The sequence below is a fragment of the Hippoglossus stenolepis genome, chromosome 12 (assembly GCF_022539355.2).
Source record: "Hippoglossus stenolepis isolate QCI-W04-F060 chromosome 12, HSTE1.2, whole genome shotgun sequence".
In the NCBI taxonomy this organism is placed as follows: Eukaryota; Metazoa; Chordata; class Actinopteri; order Pleuronectiformes; family Pleuronectidae; genus Hippoglossus; species Hippoglossus stenolepis.
The window spans coordinates 13120869-13147667 of NC_061494.1; the positions used below are offsets into that span (position 1 = coordinate 13120869).

At 41.8% G+C, this 26799-nt stretch overlaps 1 protein-coding gene across 3 annotated transcripts in view; it reads left to right on the forward strand.

The window, feature by feature from the left end:
• The window catches only part of LOC118118776 (Kv channel-interacting protein 2), a 95177-nt gene that overhangs the window by 26715 nt on the left and 41663 nt on the right, over positions 1–26799 (forward strand). Inside the window, exon 1 of one of the 3 annotated variants that reach the window (XM_035172086.2) lies at positions 13021–13650. The exons of the other annotated variants lie outside the window; for them this stretch is intronic. Within the exon in view, the coding sequence (XP_035027977.1) occupies positions 13563–13650 (88 nt within the window). The 5' untranslated portion in view covers positions 13021–13562. Of the gene's footprint in view, positions 1–13020; positions 13651–26799 lie in introns of those variants that run through there. 3 annotated transcript variants of the gene reach the window in all.

Here is a 26799-nt window from a genome sequence, read left to right on the forward strand (position 1 = left end):
ACAGCTCAGGGTATCGCCTGTGAAATGATGCACTCAAAAAAATATGGCGGCTCATTATGTCTAATATATAAACCCTGGTTAAGTTTTTTGTTTGACTCTGAGTAATGAGGTTCAGATAACACACTGGATTATATATTTTTGTCTACTGTAATAACACCTCAAAAATATTTGTTGAATAAATTCATGGATATGCCTTCTCTGTTTGTTAGGAGGCCAGGGTGCATTGATAAAAAATACATTTTTCTATATGACAGTTAATTTGTATTACTGCCGCCAAGGAGTTTCTATAGTCATCAATTTCTGTTGCTTTATTTGTTAGTAGATTTATCCCAAAACTTTGGAGGATGGTAGAGAAATGGGCCTGGGGAAGAACCCATTAAATTCCGGGGTGGATTCGGATGAAGCAGCAGATCATCTTTTTCACTTTCTTAATAATAATGTACAGATCTTGATTTTATGAGAAATAAATAATGCATCCAATCAGGCCATTTCCTTCTATATTTTTTTCAATAGGAACGAGACAATTATGTGTAGGATTGTTGCTGCTGGCCTTGGCAAACGGTGCTGTACTAGTTCATATTTTTTTAACTAAACATATTCCACTGAACGCATTATAAAAAGCATAGCATTTGTGTGACGTGTAAAATGTACAGTATCACATAGAAGTGTAAGGTCTGGGATAAATGATTAATTTAATTGGATCTAATGGACATTAATACTGATTTAGTGGATACTGAGGTGTCCTGGTGCCGCCTACTCTTAAAGTGGCAGAGTATCACTATAAACAACACCCATATAGTATTTGTTTTCCGGTAATTTAACACAGATACAAATATTATTGTAACGTTTCCAAAAGATTTCATGTTCTTTTCCAAACTTGTCACGACCATGCACTTTGAGACTTTGAGAAAGTTCTTGAAAACTTTGCAATCACTTTCCCAACATAGGAAGTTGGTGTTGTTGTTCACTACTTTGCAGTTTTTCATCCCTGATGTTTTTACAGACAACGATCAGTTCAGGTGAACGTGCGTCTCCTGAAAAGCCGTTCACCATTCTGAGCAGATACAGGTGTTCTGATGAAAAGAAGAGACAGAATCCCTTCGAGAGAGACACAGAGAGAACGAGAGCATAAAAAGAAAAAAAAGTGTCCGTGAGCGAAGCCAATCACACCTACCCGCCCTCCTCCTGCTGTCACCGATCCATACCTGTCCACCCACTGATTTCCCATGAGCCTCTGGGTGATTGTGTGAATCCAGCCAAATCGGGCTCCTTTTCTACAGAGTCACCGTTCGCTCACACAAACGCACACGCGAGTACACACTTGTGCGAGGACAGATAGTGTACACAAATGCTCACATTAGCATTCACTCCCCCACACGCACACACTCCCTGTGCTCTGCGCCTTGCATAACATTTGTGTTTACAATGATAGAGGATAGACGAGCTGCTTGTTAGGAGAGAACTCACAGGCCACAAGTTTGGCGTCATCTAGGAACCAACACAACTCTTACATAATTTTAGTTTAGAGTGCATTTATGTTTCCATCGTCAAGTCTGTTTAAATGTTGCAGAGTCTGCCGAGTGTCTGGTCTTTTATCACTCTGTTGTTAAAGTGGGATGTAGTTCACCCGGGTTCACCTCTGGCTTCCTGCCCACACAGAGACAGAAGCAGAAAGAGAGATTGAGAAACAGAGAAAAGATATTTTCCATTGCGTCAGTTCTCAGGATCTCTGTTTCAGAAGTGAAACTCCGACCCTTCCACGAGGCCATCACAGTGATCAACACTTCTAGAACAGCTCTGATTGTGAAGGAAAAAACAGCAAAAAACACAGCAGCATATTAGAAGGTGAATCATGGTCGCTCTGCGGTCAAGGTAACGCTAAACCATCAGGTCATAGCCAGCATGATTTTTGCGCGTGTAGTATTTCTCCTTGGCATCATGAATGAAACACGTTTTTCTTAAATCGCAGTTGATCTCATACAAAGTTGTGGCTTCTTAAGGATCATACAACATTGTTTCACAGTCTCATAGCTTGTGGTAAGTCTACTTTGGATGGTTAAAGTATTTTGGTAATAATCACAATCTCTATTCATCTTAACTTTAGAAAATAACAGCATGGTTACTTCCAGAACCACATTGTACAGCTCTATGCCAGTGTCAATGGGTGACTTGAACGCACATGTACACACACAATCAGCAGATATATACAGGAGTGGAGGCACTTAATAAGCCCAGCGAACTCAGAGAGAGAGAGCGAGAGAGTGAGCTCGGAAAATTGAGTGAAGAGCAAGTTGGAGAGTTCAGCTGCTGGATAAGCAAACGCACAGAGCTCCTCGCTCGCTGAAGATGCTGTCAAGAGAAGTGAGGGATTACATTAAGAGTGTTAGTGATTATAGTAGCGTAGTGTAAGTGCTGCACTTGTCACGATCAAAGCTGCTATTAGTCCTCTTAGGGAGTAAATCAAATCGGTCTCATGAAACATGTAACATGAGCAAACAGAACGCAGGAGCTGTGGAGAGGGAGTGGAAAAGAAGGATGAGTAAAAGATAGGAGTAAGAGGTCTATGACATTTTTTGTTCTTTTTTTGGGGGGTTGGCGGTGTTTGGTTGTTTTTGTCCGTGACTTTTGAAGGTTTCAGGACACACAGGACGGCTCCTCTGGGATTAATGTGGATTCAGTCCGTCTTAGGGCAGCTACTCGAGCCACCCTGCTTAGCTGCAGGTTCAGCATGCCCTCATGCCTGTATAACCTTTCCAGAGACACTTTTTTTGATGAATTATCCCCTCAGGGTGCACAGAGAAAATACTTTTCCATCAATATCTCCCATCCGCCATTTCATTTTCTGAGCAGAGCCTGTGGCAGCCTCCAAATATCTGCACTGTGGCACCGTGACCTGAGCAAAAAAGTTCCCAGCTTGTTGAAACTCAATCTACCACTACTCTTGATAAAGACGTAATCCTGTGCATAAAGAGACAGTTGCAGAGGCGTGCAGGTAAGATTGTGGCCGATCCTTCCCACCCGGGTCACAAACTCTTTGAGGTACTTCCCTCCGGCAGGAGGCTGCGGTCCATCAGGACCAAAACCTCACGCCACAAGACCAGCTTCTTCCCGGCTGCAGTTGGCCTTATCAACAAGGCCCGGGACCCCCACCTGACTTGGACTCTTATCCCGCCCCCACGCCTCAAGTCTGTGTTACATTAACACACATTACATTGCACATTGCACATTCTCATTGCACTCCTGTTTTGCATTTTGCATTTACTTTATTTTTTTTATATCTTTTTATTTTATATTTGTTTTTTTCATGTGTGTAGTAATTATTGTGTTTTTTATGTTTTATGTTCCTTGTATGCACCTATAAACCAAGGCAAATTCCAGGTAGGTGTAAACCTACTTGGCAATAAATACTTCTGATTCTGATTTCGAGAGTGTCTGTAGATTCCCAATCAGGTGGTCAGAGCCTAAATCGTGGTGAAGGTGACCCCTTGTGTTCTGATGGTTGACAGCAATGGGGATTGATCTGTCCCTGTTCTATTAGGACTGATTATGTCATTTGGAGACTTACGGGTCATTTAACCCAGCAGCTGTCCTCATCAGACACACCAGACAGAGCCCCCTGGTTTATGGCTCACACGAAGCCATGAGGGGGACACTGGCTGGCGAGGAAAAACACAGATTAAATTCATGGGCACAGGGTTGGCGAAGTGGATAGAGCAGCGAACCTGTTAGCAACAGGGCTCAAGCTGGTGTGGTCCATGTGAACTGAAGCAGCAGCCTGAATCCACTCCAGCCGTCAATAAAGTCAGTACAACAAACCTGTCCGCACCATAAACTGCATGTAAAGAACAACGATGCATCTCGCCGATACACATGCTTGACCATTTGCTGTTTCAGCTGTTGATCATGATTTTTCACCAAAGGAAAAAATTTGCACTTTGAACACATCGGTGTAATAAGAACAACCTGAAATGACAGAAACCATCTTTGATTTAAAAAAAAATGTTTTAGGACAAGTACTCTTTAGTTTGGTCCATGTCCCATCCCCTAACATGGAGGTAGGCAGCATTTATGACTTATATTGCAGCCACCCACCAGGGGGCAATCAGGACACTTTGGCTTCACTTTTGGGAAGCAGTGATGTCATCCATTTTTGTTACGGTCTAGAGTCTCCACCAGGGGGTGTAAGCAGCCACAATTTTAAGCCACAATTGGTCCTCTGCAACTAACTTTAGAAACAAGCACTTTACATATACATCAGATGTTAACCTTACAACATCTGAATGAAAAGTTAAATCACGTGTTTGTTGTAGACGATGAGGACGTTTTCTGACTTCAGACATTTTCGTCAACTCTCAATTTGAGCAGCTCCACCATTTGATCCACACACGGCTTTTGTCAAAAGCTCACTCGTAAAATGCAGTGAGCTTATCTAAATATCCTCGAGGAAGTATTAAACATGATTTGGCTGCTCCAGACTGTGCAGGGAACTTTGTATCATCTTTCTAGCATATCAGACAGGCCATATTGTCTATTTTACAGCCATCTGCAGCTCCCAATTTGTCTCGCGCTCTGCTCACAATTGTACAAACTAACACTTCTTTGTTTTTGTCACCGTTTTTGCGGCTGCTGTCAGAGGAAACAAACGATTGGGGATATTACATCTACATTCAGGGCAAGTCCCACCGTGTTACCAGCTCGATTGATTCCCACACCATGAGCACAGAAGTTTCCCTTTTAGGCTGCACAGAAATTGCAGAATAAAACTTGTAGTGTGAGCGAACACAATGTACACGATCAATAAAAATGCCTGCTGAGCTTAATGTAGGTTGAAGTACATGGCTGTTTAAACAAAGTGTATGATCAATTGTTGAAGCACGTATTGTCAGGCAAAATCAGTAACTATACATTAAGGGTTCGGTGTGTAAGTTTTAGGTGAAAGTGATCTATTGGCAGAAATTGAATATAAATAATCCTAGTGATCATCTTAACTGTACGAAGTGTTGTTTTCTTTACCCTAGAATGGGCCTTTTATATTTAAATACTTTATATTTACAAGGAGCGGGTCCTCTCTACTAAACAAACTAAACACCTTTTGAGTTACTCTGGGCTACTGTAAAAAACATGGCGGCCTCCATAGAGAGGACCCGCTGCTGATGTTAATATAAAGTATTTAAATATAAAGGGGAAAGACATTCTAGGGTAAAGACAACAACAATTTGTACAATTTAGATGAAACACTAGCGAAAACATCACTAGGATTATTTTCAATAAATCAATTTCACCAAATCTTACACACTGTACCTTTAAATGGGTTTTCCACTGTACTCTTGCAGGCCTTGAAAAGATGAGCAGATGAGAGAGAAATAAATTACATATAAGAAGTGTTGCACACATGTTGTGGTTCTGGCATCATTTACACTAATGATGGTAGCTACATGGAGTCTGATGACCAAGGTGAGAGAGAGAGAGAGAGGAGAGCAGCAATGGGGCTTTTGAGTCAGCATCGCAAAAAGTAGTTTTAGGTCAGCAAGTGGGGTGCTGTGAAAATGGGTTACCTCAAAAAAGGTTTGATTTAATCCGTGCAAAGTCATACTCTATTTCAGTGTGTCGTGCACAGAAGGAACCTCATGAAAACATCTTTTATTTCACATTTTCACACCCTCCCTCCCTCCCTCGCTCTTCTCCTCCTCGTCTGCCGTATTAATCCATGCATGCGTGCACCCACACTGCCTTTCTCCCTAGTGACACCTCAACTCAGCAACAAGTAGCTTACATGCTTCTCGATAAAAAGGTTCCTCCCTCAGCCTGTGGGAGACATACATGAGCATGGATAAGACACAAGCCGTGGTACTGAAAACTGCTGTGACTGTGGTTGTGGGGTTGGGATAAGAACTCCTCTCTCCAGACTCCGAAAGTAGAAGAGTAAAGATTTCTGTCCTGCACAGACAGCCTCGCACAGAGCGGCTCAGGCTCCCTGAGGCTCTCTGATCTTCAAGTCTCAAAACACCTGCCGTCAGACGGGCTCGGAGGGGGGTGTGACAGCGAGAGGAAGAGGCTTCAGAGGAGAAGCCCCTGTATTCGATCATAGAGATAGTGAGAATCCACGTTGACATTGGAGCTTAAGGAATATCACAGACCTGTTGTCACTCACAGGCGTTTAGATGCCTTCAAGGAGGTGCAGGCAGCAGCAGCGTGTGATTTGCTGCTCCTCTTCCCCAGCGTTAGGCTTGGCTGACTTTGCTACCAGTCAGTGCCAGGGAATTAAAACAAAAAAACAACGTGAAAGCTTCTTCCCTGTCGGATATTTGTGGACCTCGTGGCCCCGGTGATCTATTCCTCTGCTCATCTCTCACTGTTTACTTGTCAGCCTTGGCTCCCCTTTCCATCTTCATCTATCCACACGGTAGCAGCCTCATGCCTTGCTTTACCCAGAGGAATACACACACAGCCCCCCCCCCCAGGGTATAAAGCCATGCAGCTTTAACACAGAGTGGAGGAGAGTCTTTGCTTGAGTCTAATATTTATTGTTTTGTTTTCAAATGTACCACAGCAAAACTAAAGGTTGATTTTGAGTGAGTTGATTAAGTTTTTAAACTCATTTTCATTATCTTTTAATTTCTCTATGTACAAATCCCTGACCTGATCTCATGACCTCCTCTCGCTCCGACGACCAGAGCGAGAGGCTAAGCACCAAGTCTGATCCCCAAGTAACTTTGGGCATTCGGCGTTAAAGTCCAGTAAACATCATTGCTGCGTTCAGCCTCTAACTCTGACTTTTAATGGCTCAATTAAACTGTTGCCATATATTTTCTAAGTGGGATAATTAACTTTGTATAGAATCGGACAGCGGTAACATAGTGCCAGACCTCCATCCAAAGAAAGTCAGCACAAATAAATGCTTTGCTAAGATGAAGCAATTACCAAGATTTAAAACTGTTTTACCCAAACACTTAAATATTAATTTGAAAAGGATGCTAAGGAGTTGAGGTTATGCATTGTTGATGCATGTAATATGCACTTTTCTGCCTTAGTTTGCCTGCAGGGCATTTTAAATCACAAAAGATCAAATGTTGAAAGAAAGTTATGCTTATGATCTTTTTCTTTGAGGGACACATGTTAGATTTTGTCAGGCTCACATGTAGCTTAGGTTTTACTGGTCTGTATCTGCCCTCTGCTGGTCTAAACTGTTTGGTACATCCAACTATTTAAAGTCACTGGACACAGAGGTGCACATTGTTTTTTAATATCAAGAGACAGATGCTTTCACTGGCCTTATATTCCTTCCCCTCAGTCATCCAAAGTGTGTGTGTAAATATTGTAAATGAAAAACATCTATTACCAGATCTGTGCACTCGTTCTCAACTCAGAGGAAAGTTGTTCTACAAAGACCAACTCTGTAGATTTTTGTTTCAGGTTTTTCCTCTTCAGTGTCAAATGCATGACACGTATGTATTTATTCATGAGTTATAGGGTCAGGTGCATGTCAAATATATAAAATGAAAGATAATATGTGACAGCTTTGTATTAGAAGGACTTTTAAATCAATAATGCATTAATTTTATTGTATAATTGTGAATCATCAGGGAAGCTTCAAGAGTTATTTTTGTGCTCCCTGATCATGTTATCGAGAACACTGTTTTCATATAAACATTTATCTGTTTTAGTTGAATAAAACACTTGTTTCTTCTTATTTGCTCATTGCAGTTAGGAGCTGATGTTCAGATATTTGTTCAGTTTTTGAGCTACATCTCCTTCCCTGTACTTCTCTCAGTCCATCTGTTTGCCCACAGATTACAGCGTTTTTCCTGCAGATGGCAGCACTGTCATAGAGTTAATGTTATTGTTTGAGGTATCTGTACCACTGGACAGCCACCAGCTAAAGTGCTGGAGTGACCCCAGCTTTTTATTTTCAAATCTACTTAACTAAATGTCAATGAGTTACAGTGTGAAATACTAGAAAGGCTGTTAGATCCAGTGCTAAAGTTTATAATTTGGGTTTCGTGATTTGTGGCACTGAAATACATAACGTGTGTTATACCTGCTGAACTGCTGCAAGACTATTTTTAAACTTCCAAGCCTCAACATGGTTCATTAGGACTTCATTGATGGACTGGAAATGTTTTCTGCCAATGGAGCTCTATTACTTCTAATAAGTAAAGAAAGAAATACTTACAACCCAGTGTGTTGTTATATCCCATTTCCATTCTGGCTTTCGCTCAGTCTGGTTTATCCGAGGTAAACGTTCAATGATTAAAGCTTATACATAATATATGTTTGTAGATTGGTCCTTGTACTTCACTGTGGACTGTTATTCTGCAGTTGTAGAGAGCTCTCGCTTCACATAAAAACGTAGGGTGAATAAACAGGTAAATTGTAGGGTTCACTTCATATGCAAAAACATCCATCACCATGGATACGGATGACTGCTTATTCAGCAGTTCAGTTACCTTAGATTATGTGTTGTTTGACCTCCTGGAGATAATTAGCATGTGATAGCATGTATGTAAACTGCATCATGGTCTAGTCTTGGCAACGGAAAACGCTCCAGACTGAAGGTTGAGTTTCCAATTGTTGAAATAGTGTTGTGTATCATCAGCATAGCAGTGGTAAGGAATGTTATGTTTCCTAAAACCACACCCCGTGGGATTACAAACAGTGAGAAAAGTATAAGACCTAAGAGCCTTGTGGTACACCACCGGAGACAGTAGCAAGGGAGGATGAACAATTCTTCATCCTAACTTATATTGATTTTGTAAATACGATGTATATCAAGAGGCTTTCCCTGGATGCCTTAAGGTGCTCCAGGATGGTCAGCTGTATAAGAGGCAGCAGAAAGGCCCAACAACAGGAATTTATGGTTTCCAGAGTCTGGTGACAAGTAAATCATTTGTTAGCAGAGAGGACCCAGTACTATGATGCACCATTAAATCTGATTTGCATTTGTCCCAAATGTTGTGCTTTTTTTAAGAAAGGGAGAAGTTCAGGCAATCTAACCAGAAACAAAGAATTTAGCAAAAACCTACAGCCTACAAAGTGTTAACAGTAGCAGCACTTTCTGTGGTTGTCAGTGTGATGATGATGTGTTGTTACAGAAGCTGTGGCCTGCAGCTCTTGGCTGAGCTCATAGAGATCAGTGCAGCTGGGCTCAAAGTTTGCAAACTTAAATTTTAATACACGTACATCACCGCAGGTCCTTTGAAACACCACTTAAATCATAAAAGAACATTTATTTTTTATCGTGGCATGAATTCGGCTTAAGGCAGCACGGGTGCAGACTATACAGGACTTCTCAGTCCTGTATAGCTGCTGCGTTACAGCCTAACAGGGCAAATCCCTTTAAGTAAATGTGCAAACAGAGCAGCAGTGGATAGGGAAATGTGCAGAGGTCAGAATGTTTGTCTCTCTCAGTCAGCTCTGTGAAAACGTACCTTCTTTTTTTTTTTTTTGCATTTAACCGCAATCCCTGAGGAGAAGTGTTTCCACCTGGGCCTCTGTCTCCTCCCTCCCTCCCTCTCTCTCTTTCTTTTTTCTCCTCTCTCCTCCTTTTCTCTAATCTTTCCCTCCACAGTCACATGTTCTCAGTGAAAAGGGCATTGAGTGGGCTTCACCAGCTGGTGCCTTTGCCTGCCACATTAATAGGGTTAAAAGCAAATCTGCGTGTGTGTGTCTGTCTGTGTGTCTTTGCCAGATACTTGAGTGGAGTGCCACATCTGCCCTGCAACAATCCTGTGCGTCTTTGTGCTCCTGTGGCAGTCTGCACGAACTGCTGCACCCGTTCCCTATCTATAGAAAATCATTATGTTGTTCCTCATAACACATGGACACACACTTTAAATGTCTATATTTCAGAACATATTTTTAGATTGAATTGTGTCTAAAAAAAACAACAACCAAAGAACAGGCAAAAAAAAAGGGTTAGATTTATAGATTAATCTTCTTGTTGACCTGAGAAAAGAGCCGGAGATTTCCAGGCTGTTTGATGATGTTTGAGGCGGTTTCTTGATGGTCAGGGCAGATCTGAGGTCACCTGGGTTTTCCTCCTAATGATCACTCAGACCGCTTCTGGATCTGCAGCTTCACTGACAGGTCAGTGGTGCAGCAAGTCTGCCCGCCACGTTTACTCATCGCTCTTCTTGTCTGTTTGACCTCTCTCTTCGTTTGCCAGCACGCTCCTCCTTTGTGTCTGTCACCTTGTCGGTCCATTTTCATAATTCATTTTTTTCACCTCATTGTCTTTTTCAAGACTCACACCATATTTACTCTTTGCATTAAAGTCTCAATTAACGTGTCTGCGTGCAATACAGAAGGCTTTGTCAGCTGATAATTGCTCTGAATGCAGCTGCCATGTCAGGTGTAGTGTTCTTTGTTTGTGTCGTATGTCTTGGTAATAATCAGAAATGGAGTGCAGGCTGGATTTGGCTCTGTGAGGTTCATACCCTGGACATCTTGGTGGTGGTGACTCAGACTCTAGGTTGGAAATATTTGGAAAAAATACACACACACACACACATACACACACACTTCACGACTTCAGGGCATATTACATTGACTTAAATGGATTTTCTGGAGACTTACTCCAACCTTAACCTGAACCCAAATCCTTACCTAAACTTAACTTAACCTTAAACACCTCTTCACCTTGAAATTTAATCATTTTTGTGCCATAGCGACTTTTTATTCCAATAAGGATGACAAGTTCCCATAGTGAACACACGCACACACACACACACACACACACACACACACACACACACACACACACACACACACACACACACACACACACACACACACACACACACACACACACACACAATTAGAGAACAGGCATCAGCCCTGGACATGTCAAAGTCTTTAAAACAAGGCACATTTCACGTTCCATTTCTTTCACGTCTTCAAATCATCTCTTCCATAGCCTCCGTATAACAGCCAGCTAATCCTGACAATGCGTAATTTTACTTTAACTTTTTACTCGTTCTTTTTGTCTTGTCTGGTCGGTACGCCTGATGTTGCCTCAATGTTGCAGACAAGCTTTCCTACATCCTCTGTCAACCTGTCAGATATCTGCACAGGGTCTGACATGCTCTACCTCAATGTCAGAGCTGCAGGTAAAAAAGAGTTTGGACTATAAACTCCTGTGGAAGACAAATCCCTTGGCAACAGCTCACATTCTGAGAGAAAACACAGTGTACTGAATTTTGACTTCGAGTTTGAGTCAAATCTATGGTCTAACACCTGAAAGAAAATAATGTGTTACTTTCCTGCCAAGTTTATTGCTTATATTTCAGAAAATAGTTGCCCGTGCTCTCTCCGACTGAAAAAAACAGTCAAACTTGATTTGAACTATTAGAGATCCTCGACCCACGAGTCAAACAAACTGTTTTCACACATGAACTCGGGAAACTTTTCCGGAAAATTGGGTGTAGACTTTTTTTTGACATTGCCTGGTGACAATGGCAATGTCTATCTGACAGTGTTGCAACATACAGGTGAGGAGTTGGGCCTGTGTAGAGCGTGTAGGAGGCAGGACATGAAGAATAAATTCTGCTGTGGAAATCACAGTGTTTTTGTTTAAACCACATCAACACTGGCGTCGGCCATAATCACCAAAAACTCTCCAATCTTATGGTCTTTCTAAATCGACATCTTCGTTGGCGTCCTCCTTGTCTTTTTATACATTTCCAGTGACAAACATCACCAACTTGCCCACTGGCTCTGACACTTTTCTGCTGCATTCTCAAATATGATCAGTCTGACATTTTCCAGACATTTTCCCCGGGGGCTGGCAGCAAAAGTTCTGCAAAAAACATTTGGAAATTTCAGGAAGATGTCCGGACTATTGCATATCTGAAATCAGCTAAAACATTATTTCAGATTGGTCAAACTCTTTCTCATCTGCTCTCCCACATATCCCTTCATGCCTTTGCTCAGAATCAATGGACACAGACGTCCTCCTGTGTTTCTTGGTTGTGTCAAGGCTCCTTCTTCTTCCTTTCTGGGCTCCGTCTATGCCGCGTTGCATCGACTCGGTAAGAGTCCAGAACAGCTCGCTGTCAAACCCTCACCTGTTCTCTGACCCCCTCTGTGTGACTTCTAAATGAGAACGAGTGTTTAGAGGAAGCGTCTGACTGACGTTTGATTGATTTTCTTTGTGACCCGGAGAACGGACAGGTGTTCATGTGTATGTAAGCGTGTGCATGTGTGCGTGTGCGTGTGTGTGCGTGTGTGGACTACCGGTAAAAATCCATGGAGTCTGGTGTTGCTGTGGCAACGGTAATCACTTTTGATTCGGCGTCAGGGAGAAAGAGAGGGGATGGAGGTGGAGCGACGGCGGTTCACTAGGGTAATGTCTTTGTTGTAGAGGGAAAAACAGTAAAACGTGTCAATAGGGAAAACAGGGTGAGTGTGTTTCCTTGTTTAGTGACTGTATGTGTTGACACTGACTGACACTGAGAGCGGAGGCAGGGTGATAAGGATGAGGACAGACGGGCTTTAAATAAATACCTTTCTTTCTCAATCCCGCTGGATTTAAAAGCTCCTCCTCTCTCTTCCCTTCTTCTCCTCCTCCTTCTCTGCCAGCTGATAATAATCTGTCCATCGGCTGCTGGTGAGGACACAGTATTTGTCCAACAACCTCTCTCTCCTGTCAAGCTTACTTTTTTCTCTTTCTCTTTTTTCACCACTCTGTTGAAAGAAGGGGAACAATATTAATTATGCATTCTCATATTTTGCCCCATCTCCACCTCCCTATCTGTCTGTACGTGTACCTTCACTTCTCCTTTTTCTCCTCCTCTCCTTCTCTGTATCCTGAATACCATTAATGAGCGAGCAAGAGACCGACAGACAGAGAGGGACGGTGTGTGTGATGCTAATTAATGGGTTTTGCTTTGTTTCCTCTGTCACTTTACTCAACCTCCTGCTGGCTCAAACACACACACACACACACACACACACACACAGCGACACACACCCACACACACACACTTTCTCTCAGAAGCTGTCCTCTTTATGAGCCATGCACGACTGGAGGAAAAATAGAAACAACACATCAACAAGATGTGTGGAGTGTGCAGCTCGAGAAACAAACCCACCACCTGCCACTCAAGCCAGCCTCCCCTTGTAGAACACAGCACACACACATGCACTGTCACATGAGCGCTGGTCCGTAATTTTCCGCCACACTCTGCTCCCAGCCAATCAGAGGACCAGCGCGGGGCTTCTCGGAGCGTGATGGGGAGGAGACAGAGTGCGGCTGGCTGATTGACAGCAGGCGCCCTACAGGTGGAGAGAAGAACGGAGAGAAGGAGAGAGAGGGGGGGAGGACCACAGAGAGAGGAAAGAGAAGGGGTGAGTGAGGAGGAGAAGAGAGGCGGCACCAATTAGACTATCCATATACATACACACACACACACACACACACACACACACACATGCACACACACCTACACACACACACTCACAGTGCTCCTCTCCTACCTTGGAAGCTTGCTTCCTCCGGCAGAGTAGCTGAGTAACACCACCACCACCACTGTTCTCACCACCTCCACCACAGCTGGACCAAGATGAGCCAGTGCAGGAAAAGGTGCAAGCGGCAGCTCACCAAGGTGGCTCGCTATTTCTACCGCTTCCTCATGGGAACGCTCACCCAAGGTAGGCACCTCCAAACTTTGCTGGTGGGTCCACGTCTTTCGTGAGCACGGAGGAAAAGTGGGGATGGTCTCAGCAGGAGTTTTGTTGTTCAGTCAGCAGCATGTGTGCGGCTTGTGATGTGGTTTATGATCTTTGCTGATGATTCTGAGGTTGGTCCAGGAAATTCTGTGTCCTGCTGTGTCTGTGGCTCAGTTAGTTTTCTACCTCGATCCCGGCAGAGCAGATGCACTCCTCATTTGCACAGATCCAAACATGCATATTATTTCAAAAGAGTGTGTGTGTCTGTGAGTGTGTGTGCGGGACATCTGAGTACTTTGTTTCATCTCTAGTCAGAGAGATGATACAAAGACTAGACATCAAATAGTCTAAAGATTTTAGTCATTATTCTCTGTACATATGGACTGTATGTACAGTATGTATGTATGTGTGGACGCTTGTGAGCATATGCTGGTTCACTTTGCTCGATTCTTATGCATAATAATAGAACCAATGATTAGTATGCACAGTGAGAATTAGCGAGCTGATGGGGTTGAACTCACTCTTTCCCCTTTTTTCCTATCTGCCTTTTGACTTCCTCCCTTCCTCCATCCCTCCATCTCTCTCCCTCCCTCCTCCCTTCACAGCTCCGTCTTTCTCCCCCCCCTCCCTGCTCCCTCTCCGCCAGTCAAACAGATTGCCCTCTGGAAGCCTGTGGCATTCCACCTCCATTGAGAAACTCTCAGTGGGAGAAAGACTCACACAGCCTTTCATCCAGCCCCTCAGCCAGCTCTCAGTATGACATCAACTCACCCATCCCCATCCCCAGCCTCCTCTCCTCCACTCCACTCTCCAGCTCCCTCCGAGCCCTTGAACACTACATTCTGATGTAAATGCTTGCACCGAGATTCGATGCAAATTCTGGAAACTTAGGCAAAATCTTTCCTTGATACTTATTTATTTCATGTCCTCACACTCTTTGTTCCACTGAGTTTAGCCCTGGCTTGCTCTGACAGAAACATCCTCTGTAACGTTGCCTATCGACAACACGCTGATAAGCCTTTCTCCTCTTTATTTTCTTTCCAGTTAGTGATATTGAACAGCAGCTCACATTACCTTGGGGAAGACACAACAGAGTAGGGTGGTTGTATTGGATCCCAGCAGTTGATCCTATAAGGTAGAGATAAAGCAGTGTTTAGATGACCTTGTCAATAGAGCGGTGTCTGAATGCTAATTTGACATCTGCGCTGCTCATCTCCACCTCTGCTTTTCTCCTCGTTATCTTTTCAGACTTTGACATCTGCAGAGCTTCGTGATCGTGCTCTGAAAGCAGCTATTGGACACAGGCGCACACGTGCACACACACACACACACACACACACACACACACACACACACACACACACACACACACACACACACACACACACACACACACACACACACACACACACACACACACACATACATACATACATACATACATACATATATACACACATACATACACACACACACACACTGGGTAATGGAGATTTTCTTTCGACATAACAGTGCGTGGCCAGTTACCACTTTAAAAAGCAAGACCTCAGAGTTAAATCTTTTAGACTTAACAATACAAATAATTATTATTATTATTATCATAGGAAGAAGAAGAGGTAATGGAAGTATATTTTGATTAATTAACATAGATTAATAATAGAATGGTGATGTTTTGTATTTATTCATAGTGTCTTCAAAACTCAAAAAAAATCCAAAGGGGGTCACATATTGATCCTGTTTGGGCTGTGTAGTCAAATCCTGATAGTTTACTTCTCTGTGCTGAACTCTTGTTTATTGCTGCCGGGACTCAATTTCCTACTTTCACTCTTCTGCTTTTCTAAACACTGCAAATGTATATAAATCCACTGCTGAAAATAGTTTCTGATAAATTCAGTTCACTTACTTTTTAAGTGAAACTATGAATTCCTGAGTAATTTCTTTAAATATTTTTGGAAGGCCATTCGGAACCAATGAGCTTTGGGTTGAGTCACTCAGACTCGATTGGGAAGTTTTGACAAATTGATTTGCTGTTTTTTGCTGTTTTCTGTAGATTTGTTGACACCATTGAAATAATGTTGAATTATATTACACATTATATTATATAATGCTAGTGTTATAATATATACTATTTAAATAAGAAAAAAACTACATAATTGAAAAATCAAATCAAACTTTGGATTCAACAATTCTGAGACTTTTATAAGAATATTATAATAAACGTATAACCAATTTTTTATTACCTTTTAAAGGTGTCATCTTAATATACTGGTGGTTAAGCTGTGATATTAAATTGTTGGCAAATTTATTGTGGGTCTTTTCAAGCTTTTTCTTAGAGAACAAAGTTCTAGTGGTATGCCTCCGGCACAAGTTCATACACTTTTAAGAACGATGACATTAATATTTCATGAACTGAACTCTCTGCTCCTCTCAAAAGCTGAATCTGACCAATCTCTATCATTTGCAATTCGCTCAGACAGAGCGAGGAATGTGTCTGGATCAGATTCACTGAACCTGGGTCGTAAGTAAAGATTATAGTTCCTGTCCTCTGGACACATCTGAAAGCTTTACCATCTTTTAACAACTGTAGCTGATACTTTTGCACATCCAATTTTGCTCAGTTTCCTGTTTTTTAGTTTCAAATTCACCTTTTCCATACTTCAGCCTCTCTGACAGTAATTGCTGCCACACCAACTCCTTCTGTTGCTCTTCTGAGCTGCGAGCTGGCCGCCTGCACAAAATCCTCAGCCTCAGTGAAAAGAAAAGGCATGTTTTCAGACTATTTTAACAACTTCATAGTGTTCTGTAATCCTCAAAAGCTTCTCTTTAGTGCACTGCTCCAACAAAGACTGTGAATGACCCTGTGATGGAAATCTGGAAATACAAGAGGCTGGAAACACCAAAGTTATCCACGTGTATTTTAATAGGGGCTTTCTGCAGAAAGGATCAACACAGAGAGTCACAAGGATCTCAGAGTGAAGATGCAGGACACTCAAATGCAAGCATCTTATATAGGAGGACTAAGGCTGTCTCTCAGAACCAGTTCAGACTGGTTCTGTAGGCGCAGGAGAGAGATGAATCTAAACACAAACAACAGATTTACATGTGTTTCCTAAGGAGATAAGCAGACATACATTCCGTTCTTTGGAGGGTAAATAAGTGGCAAAAGGGTCTGGCAGTTTTCAGGTCATAAACAGTTCAGACCATAAAACAGCTCAGGTCATAAAAGTCTTTAGACAGGGCTGCAAAAGTTACTCTTCAACTATAAAATAGGGTTCAACCACACTTAGTTAATTTTTCCAGTACAATCCTTAGAGCTCTCTACTTGGAAAAGTAAACCAAACACTGCTCCTCAAACCTTGACTGCGACACATGAGAAAACCAAAGCCGATGTAACAAGTGAGCAGGAGCCGCTCGCCTACAGTGATGTAAACTACAACCACTGGCGCTAACTAGCCCCTAAAATGCCATAAGCTAACTCTGAAAAACTTAACCCTCAATCTCAGCAGCCAATTGGAACTTATGATTCTCACTTATTCAGAACTGTCGACTGGCTGACTGGTGCAGTGTGTGAGACGTGTGGGAGACGGGCAAAGCCACAAGTAAAGCTGATGAAATGCAAAGGCGACCAAAATGAAACATCCCTTGAGTAAAATTGGGATTTTCTCTGGATTTGAACATTGTTGGAAACGTTTTGGATAATGTAAGGACACAAGTCAACTAAATATATAAACATGAACATAGGTTTAGTCATTATTAGAAATTTGAACAACGAATTCTTGCACATTTTGTCTTTAACACCATGTTGTTTACGTATTGTTAACTCGAGTCTAGTTGACGTAGTAGGTTCAGGGACAAAGTGGCAAGGTGAATCACTGTGAGGGGGGGCAGCGGTCGCAACAGTGATAATCTGCTAATTTGTGACCATTAAGATGAAGGAAAGAACTGAACTAATTATATTAATAGATGTTCCTGACATCTGTTTGCTTCCTCATGCCTGCATAATACACACACACACACACACACACACACACACACACACACACACACACACACACACACACACACACACACACACACACACACACACACACACACACACACTTATACATTATATAATCTGATGAGGAAATAGGAACACTGGTAAATAATGCAGTTTGACATCATGTTTGCAGAGGAAACTAGTTCAGACAGCAATAACTAGCTACCACGGTAAACAATGTTATATATGATACATTATAAATACAAATAAATCAATAATGACAGTGTATTTGCTGTTTTAATGTGGTAACTGTTTCCTGAGAGTAAAATGTAAAAACATTGTATCACTTAAGAGTTTTATGACCAATGAAAATCTATATGAGTGTGTATCGTGTTGTGCGTGTGCAAACATACACATCCTTAAGTTTACCCAGAATGGGGTAACCATGACTACAGGCTCCTGCTTGTCTGCTCCAATGGGAAAGCGAGACAAGGAGAGAGACGTCTGGTTCAGTGCAATAGGAGCCGGTGAGGACTGAACTGTATAATGGCAGCGCTGCTTCATAGGGATTTCATCAAGGCCATTCAGAGTTCGGCATTTGAGCTTCGTGGCATTTCTGGCTGTGCCAGGCTGCTGAAGGACGTGCCATTTAAGTCGTCACTGCCGTCACGGTGTGTGAACCAAACAGTGCTTTAACCTATTCAAAAAAGACAAATGACATTAAAAAAACGTCCCCAGGTTAATTGCTGTTTTTATTACAACTCATTGCGTGAAGTCGGTAGAGCAGCTTTTCTTAATGTTGCACCGTCTACTGCACCTTCTTACCACAAGGTGTGTTTTTCTGGATAAGCTATAATTAGTGTCAATTGTTATTATCCTATAGCCCTAAGGTATATGGTGGTAAGGAACCTTATTGTATTTGCTTATGGCTTGTTGGTGTGTGTGTGTGTGTGTGTGTGTGTATGTGTGTGTGTGTGTGTGTGTGTGTGAGAGAGCATTACTGATGGCAGTCATTTGTAGTCACCCCCCCTCTTGCCCCTACTTTTCCGACTAATTAGTTTGTTTCATGAATGTGTGTGTGTGTGCGCGCGTGTGTGACACCTGCAACCTTTATGTTGATTTTCCTAATTGTGGGAGCAGCTCTGTTTTGTGCAATTAAGATTCATTAAACTAAAGTAAGTAAACCACTTCCCATACATCTACCATAGACACACTATGTTCCACTTCACTCTGGTTCATGACATTATCTGTTATCACAGTCTGTCATAAGGAGTCTTAACTGAAAGCTCAGGTCTCCTTCTGTACTCGTCCCCCTCTTCCTCCTCCTCCAGTACCTTCTGTCCCCATCACTGTCCCACACCTCTACTGTGTGTCGTTATTTCGTCAGAAGACTGGAAGGCAGCATTCATTGGGTTGTTTGCAGGCCTTGTTTACATAATATAGCAGATTAGCATATAATTTGATCGGCAATAAAAAACAATGCAAATGTACTTCACTTAGCGAGGATTTAACTTATAATAACAGCTGTAGTTTGACATGAATGAAAGCTTGGATTTATGATCTGTTTTTGGAAAATGCATCTGCAATGTTGCTTATTGTTAAAGGTGTTTTGCTCGGGACGTGATGTTTCCAATATATAATGATAAAGAATTAAGAATGATAAAGATGTGAGTTGTTCCACTGTAAAAAGTTCAACAAAATGAACAGGATAATAAGACAGATGACAATTAAAAACTGTCCTGAGGAAATTAGTTTAATATCAGTTGGATTGTGATTAATGCATCACAATGGTGGAGAAACTTCATTTGTCTGTCAATGGATCCGTCATCACATTATCAAACATCCCAGTTTGTCCAAGGTGATGTATTTTGAGCATATTTACAGTGTGACAGTTATTTCATGAAACTTTTTTCCTGATAAAATTAATAATTCTGCCCTAACAAATTAACTCCACAGTAACTGAGCACAAACACGTTGTTTTGCCTTGTAAATGACTTTAGCTTGTGATAAATAACCTTGAATCAATATTTCACGCGAAGATGAATGTGTGTGGAAGCTGTGAAACGAGCAGCAGTACATGCTGTGTTCATTCCTGCAGAGACCAGCTTCCTCTGGCTTGTTCATTTCACAAGATACACTCTCTGTCAAAAGTGGTACACATGTTCAGTTGCACTCATACATGAACTGATTCGAGTTTAGTGATCAATGGTCAAGGTCATGAGGATTTTGTGTTCATGTGAACTTGATATATCGGGAACACCTCAAGGGAATTTCATTACATCTGGCACAAACATTCAGTTGGTCTAAAAAATTACCTAATTCGATTTTGAAGGTCAAATGTTAAGGTCACTGTGACCTCACAAAACCCTTTTTGCCTTGTGAACGTGCTATTTTAAGAGCGTCTGGAGATAATCCTTTCAGATTTGGTACAAATGTTAACTTGGACTCACAAACTTACTTATAAACTTTGAGAGGTTGAAGGTCAAGTTTACAGTGACCTCATCTCAAGTTGACCAGTTGACACTTGGACTCAAAGATGAACTGATTAGATTTCAAAGGTCAAAGGTCAGAGACCATGGTGACTTCATACGAGTCTGGGAAAAAAAAATGTATACAGAAAGGAAGGTAATTGTGTATTAATTGGAAACATAACTCACTTTTGATAAAAGTAACCATTGACGGTAACAAATTATTAAATACATTTTCAGTATCTTGCCCAACATGGCTCTCTACCACTGCACCTATTTAACTACAGGAAGCTTTAACCTTTTCTTCAGTGTACATACCATCACCAAGAAATGGTCACATTCATTTCCTTCTCCTGAGTCGGAGTCATTTGTTAGGGGCTTTGACATTTTTCGAAATGAAACTGGGTGTTAATCTTCTTCCAGAGGCCATTAGAACTTTGTACTTTCTAATTAATAACCTGATTACCTCCCCCGTCACCTTCCTGTAGTACGGGCATGGACACTTCCACACCAGCGAGGTTATATTACACATAAAATACACACACGTTGGCTCAGACAGACTGACAGAAACACACACACACACTTTCCACAGACTGTTTCCCACCTCTGGTACCTTGAAGCCGACTCTCTTTGCTGTTCACTTGTGGCTATAACCAAAGAGATTTCGTTATCAACCTTCCATCTATCAATAAAATATACTCTGTCTGAATCTTGGCCCCAGCATAGAGATCCTGAGCTGTGTATGTGTCTGTGTGTATGAGCTGGTACTGCCATTACATATTTTATTATGCCTCCACGCCGGTGATAGCCAGAGGCCGGAGGCATGAGGTTTTATTGTTTCCCGTCCGTCCCATTCTCGTGAACGCAATATCTCAAGAACCTGTTGAGGGAATTTCTTCAAATTTGGGTTAAACATTCACTTGGACTCAAGGATGAACTGATTAGAATTTGGTGGTCAAAGGTCAAGGTCACAGTGGCCTCTTTAATTTGATATCTCAAGACTGCTTGACGGAGTTTCTTCAGCTTTTGATCAGTTGTCGCTTGGACTCAAAGATGAAGTGATCACGTTTCAGTTGTCAACCGTCACAGTGTCCTTATATGAATCTGGGAAAAAAACGTTTCACTATAAAATGTTCTGATACTGATAGTCGTTGATTCTGTTTGTTTATAGTTTCCCTGATTGGGGTCAATTGATTGTAATCGATAGTCAGCCTATATTTAATACCTGTTGGCCACTTTTAAGTTGGAGGAATGATGCATTTTGTCACTCAGGTGAGGAATATGTACGTATATGTATTTATCTTTCTTCTGAACTTATCTCCTCGGAGCACATGTAGAGTTTATTAAATTCCAGTGTCTGCTCCCTCCCTCTTGTCTCTGACAAATGTCATTATCCACCTGTCCATCACTTCCCTCCGCTTTTGACAAAAACTGACATCAAACATCAATTTTCGGCAAAATGAATAAAACATGGGCTGCCTGCGATGTGAAATTCTGATGAGTGCTCGCAGGGGTTAGCGTGTGTGTCGCTGGTGTTGGTGTGTGTGGAGAGTGCTAAGCTATATCACAGTGTGTGGTAATGGCACTCGCAGTGGGAAGGGAATTGTTCATTACCATGAGGATACCTCAGGTTCAAGCTGAAGTCCCCATCTTGTCTGCTTTATACCGTGGGGTAAATACTGAGCCGGCTGTTGTCTCATATCAGTGCATAATGGGCAATATGAAAACCCAGCAGGAAGCAGCTCCGAAGCCTCTGGTTCCATGACTCGCAGGGCAGATAGATTTGAATTCATTTTTTTCAAGATTTTGTTCCACTTCATTTGAGATTATTATTTTTGCCCCACTCGCAGCGCCAAGTTGTGACAGCTGCTTTGTCATTTGATAATCTGTTGTGTGACTCGATTCAAAAAAAGTATTAAAGTGAGGGAGAATCACAAGCTTAGCTAGAGAAAGCAAAATGCCACATCCTGTCACGTCGAGTGCACAAAACACTTTTTTTCACCAGACGTGAAGATTCTCACTTAAGTTATCTTGCTCGTGCTGATTATTCGCCTCTGTCTCTGTCTGTTGTTGACACCTCCCGACTTGCACGTTCACAGTTGAGAAAAAAAAGGTGTCCTAAAAATAAACTCCTTGTGGAAGTGCAAGGTCAAAGCCTGTGCAGGAAAGAAAGGATCTATATTTACGAATGACACTTTGCTTTACACGTGCCACCGTTTTCATGCTGGTTCCAGATCAGGCTATTTAAAGGAAAGCGACAGTTGGTTTGTAGTTATTTGTGCACTCTGTGTATGCTGAATAATCCCTCTGCATATCTGTTGCTTGCTTCCTTGTCCTCTGTTTTCTCCGGCATGTGTCCCACAGTTTTAGCCCTAATCTGCTCCATGCTGTTCACATCTCACTCTGTCCCGAGCTGATTGAGTCGGGGCTCCAGATTGTTCCGGCTGTCAGACACTTTATCATCTATACCAGAGTGATATCTGTAGTTTCTGCTGCTTACACACACTTACAACATGATTTAAAGCAGGTTACATCTGTGTCACCTCTCCAACCTCCTCTCAGGAGATAGTGAGGAAAAGACAAGGTAGAAACAGCGCATGATTCAATTTTTGTTTTGGCCTAAAGCGAAGGCCTGCAGTGTGAGCTGTGTTTTAATTGGAGGGTGCAGTACATCAGGCTGCTCCTGTCATCCCTCATCTCTCTGAAGAAGAGCATTATCATCTGGTGCAGAATGGCCTGTTGATCCTCAGATGCTCGCGGGTCAGTTTGCCGTGCTAGCTTCAGGTTGAGGCTTCGTCCAATTCCCTCCCCGAACACCCTTCCCCTCCACACTTCCTGTATAGTAACAGCTCTCCTCTCAGCGTGTGTCCTCGCTCCCGAGCCTTCCTCTTGCCCTCCCTTCACATCCGTCCAGCCCTCCCTTATTCTTCTCCCCCACCTCATGAGAAAGGTGCGAAACATCACCTTCATCCATCATGTGTATACACACACACACACACACACACACACACACACACACACACACACACACACACACACACACACACACACACACACACCTCACATGTGCTAAAAATAAACCTCTATTAGTAGCAGTCTGGGTGTGGGGCGGGGGGGGGGGGCAAAACTAGGTGTGACTGGTGGAGGGAGAGAAAGAGAAATTGGTTGCAATGTGCAGAGAACTGTCTTCCTTTGATTAGAGTTACAGCAGAAACAGAATCGCTTAGAGGGCTGAATGAGACCTCAGTGCTTAAATGGTGGCATGGCCTTGGCTCAATCTGCAAAATACAAACATGACTTTACTGGAGGGCTGGTGAGCCACTGGCAAATCTCATAGACACAACCGTCATAAAGTATTGATATATTTTCCGTCTTTTAAACTTTATTTTACTGTAGCACCATTATTTCTTAAATTAATGTGCAAAAATAATTTTTGACTTTGGGAATTCTAGCATCCTAATATGTATGTAATACACGTTTTTAAAACTGATAGGAACCCACATTTAATTAAGACAGAAAATAGCTATTAAGGAAAAAACATATTGACTTTTTAGTTCACCAATAGTCAGCCATTAGGTTTAATAGGTAGCAATAGGTAGCTTGTACTTGATAACAGACAAACATATACACCTTTTGGCTCAGTGTTGAATTTGTTTCGGCATAATGTTATTCAAAATAGCTTTTGTGGCAGTTGTAGTAATTGACTGTCATGTTATTTTATCTTGTCCAGAATCACAATTTTTACCCGAGTGTGTTCTTTAGTTCTTTAGACATGTGTTTGTGTTGTAAAGTCAGAGAGTTCTTGCTTTCATCTGGCACAGTTATTAAAGGAAGAGGCCAACATGTCCCTTTTGATAAATAGAAAGATGTCGGAAAGAAGACAATGTTTGAAAAGTACAAGTAGTTTTGATATTGTGAAAACAAATAGTTCTTTTGCCTGTTACAAAGACATTAATTACTTTTACGGACATGAAACATTTGATGCCCTTTTATTTATTTGTTTTCATTGTGTCTGCAGAGAAAGATTAAGAAATAAAACCTATAAAACCACGTGTGTTAGTTTGAATTCATTAACAGCAGTGTTAAATCCCTCTGTGTGTCTCTGTCCATGGTGCTGAAATTCAGCCTCACGCTCAGCTCCTCCGTCTTCTCCTTTTAACCTTCGACTTATCAAGCAGTTTCTGTCTAAACGGAAACATTTCCTTTATTTAACAGTCACATTGTGCAGCTGTGATTAGATTTTTTTCACTCACAATCAAAACTTGCTGACTATGCGGTTTCTCTACCTAATAGGCTGAAATGTCCATTACTACTCAAATTATCCATTGTGTATCAAGCCCACAGCAACTTGACAGAAACAAGAATACATTAACTTACAGACCGTGTTTGCATAGTAAAAGTCACATTTATAAATTAAATACGCAGTATAAATTTGGCTTAAACACTATTATGATATGTGAGGTGACACTTTCTCCTGGTCTCTCTCCTTGACCTCTGATTGCTCAACTGGAATATCCACATTTTTTCACTTTTCTCTGCACTAAGACAACATGAGTAACATTTTTGTTACACACTGCGACCTAGATGTATCCATTATCTCTGTGTCCTTCAGGTGTCCCTTTACTTGCTGAACCAATCCAAGTAGCCCAAACTTTCATGTCCACATGCCTGTGTCACCTGTAAAAAAGTTCTCTTTTTGATCTCTGCTTAAATCATGAGATTTCTAGTCATGTCGCACATATTTTACATGCTCCCATACCCTTTTCCGTTTCCAAGCCATTTTCCAAGCCATTTTCAGAACTCTGGAAAAAGTCCAGACATTCTCGGGACTTTGCCCTCAGGAAAATCTCCAGAGCGTTCGGGTGCAGAGAGGAGTCAAAGTGGAACATGCAGGAGGCAGGAGATGACGTATAAAATCAGCTGCTCCGATCACATGTTTTTGTTTACAGCACATCTTCTCAGTGTATGCCACCTCTTTTTCATCCTGAGTTATTTGTAGTCCCTTCTTTTGTTTTATTTTTGTTTTGCCGCTCACATTTGAGAAATGTCATCAAAACGCCCCCTCTTGCTTGCTGTGAATCCTTTGGACATTTTACTGCTGTTTTCTCACATGGGCTTGGACATTATCTGGAGTTTTGGGGAGAAACTCCAGAGAATGTCTGCAGCCGGTGACTTGGTCATTTGTGTTCTTGAGATCCAGAGTTCATTGCCGGTCTTAAAGGCAGCTTTAGTTTCTCAATTCTCCTCCATCTCTCCTCTCCTTTTGTTCTTGATTCACCCATCCCTGTCAGTTCTTGATAATCACATTTATGTCCTTGCTCCAAGGACTGTTGCATCATTACCAAACCTTAGCCTGATGGACAAAGCATAAATAGATGCATGATGTACAGGTTATACTTCTTGATTCTCCTTCACTGTTGTTAGATCAAGGGGAAATTTCCTCAAAAGCGTCTCAAAACCTGCAGCTCTGATCTGATCGTGAAAAGTGCGATCAAATATAACATGTGTATTATTCAGTTATGTACCAAAGATGCCGGATCAAAGTGAATGATTGATGTCAGTCAAAGTGGAGGATAGAGAGAAGGATGGAGAGAAAAACAAGGATGAAGTGTGTGCAACGTGGAATGAGGGAAGTAACTGAGTGTGTTGTGGGTGTTCAACACACTCAGTCACTCATTAAGCACAACAAGGTGAAAACAGTTAGGAAGCTATTGATCTTTTCTTGCGATTGATGGAACGCCACCGTCACGTGTACAAATGCAGAAACACCAATATTGACTCATTCGACCTCACACAAACAATCATACCTAAGAAGCCTCGACTCTACACACACACACACACGCGCTCATTCATAAAGACTTATAGCCCCGATTTGAAATTCAGAACATCCAATTTACACCTTTAATGACTTGTTCCCAATTTTTCAGTTTTCAGGGGGAAATTTTTAGTAGTGTTTTGATCAATAATTCATTTTCTAATCAGCTCCTTCCAGGCAGCCCCTCCGTCATGAAAGGCTGAAACTGACTCAATGGACTCTGTGTATTTCCGATCCTCTGGTTGACAGGTTCCCCCGGCAGGTGGATAAATTTACTGCTAACTATAGATATCAGAGCAGTGAATAAATCTAAGCTAACTATAGCTATTAAATGCCTGAGAGATCTCACAGTTACACTCCCACTGCTGCATGGATGTGACTGTGACCTCTGCGTGTACATTTGATTCTTTAATTTCAATACAAAGTTTACTCATGAGTTTTATTTTGCAGCCTTAGCTACAAAGTAGAACATGGTATTGGTTATGTTGTGCTAAAATACAAATAATTAGAGAAACATGCAACCAAATAACTGCCATGTTGATGTTGTTGTTCATGTTGATAATTGATACACAAGGCTGGAATTTAATAGATTAAACCATCATCATATTACAAAAGTCTCCAGAGCCTGATGCAACATCTTAAGAATTTTCTTAACTTGCTTTAACATGGTGAGAAAGGGGCGTTAGCCTTGGTGGAGGTTTGCACTCTCTAAGCGGCCTTCTAGTTTTACCCTTGACTGTATTTAAAGTTGGACAGAAATGGCCCAGATATGAACGCTGCCATCTTACGCATTTGGAGCTAAAGTCCGTGCTGTAGCAGAATCCCATTGATATGCGTGCTCGAACAATCGCAAGTGAATCGCAGCTGTC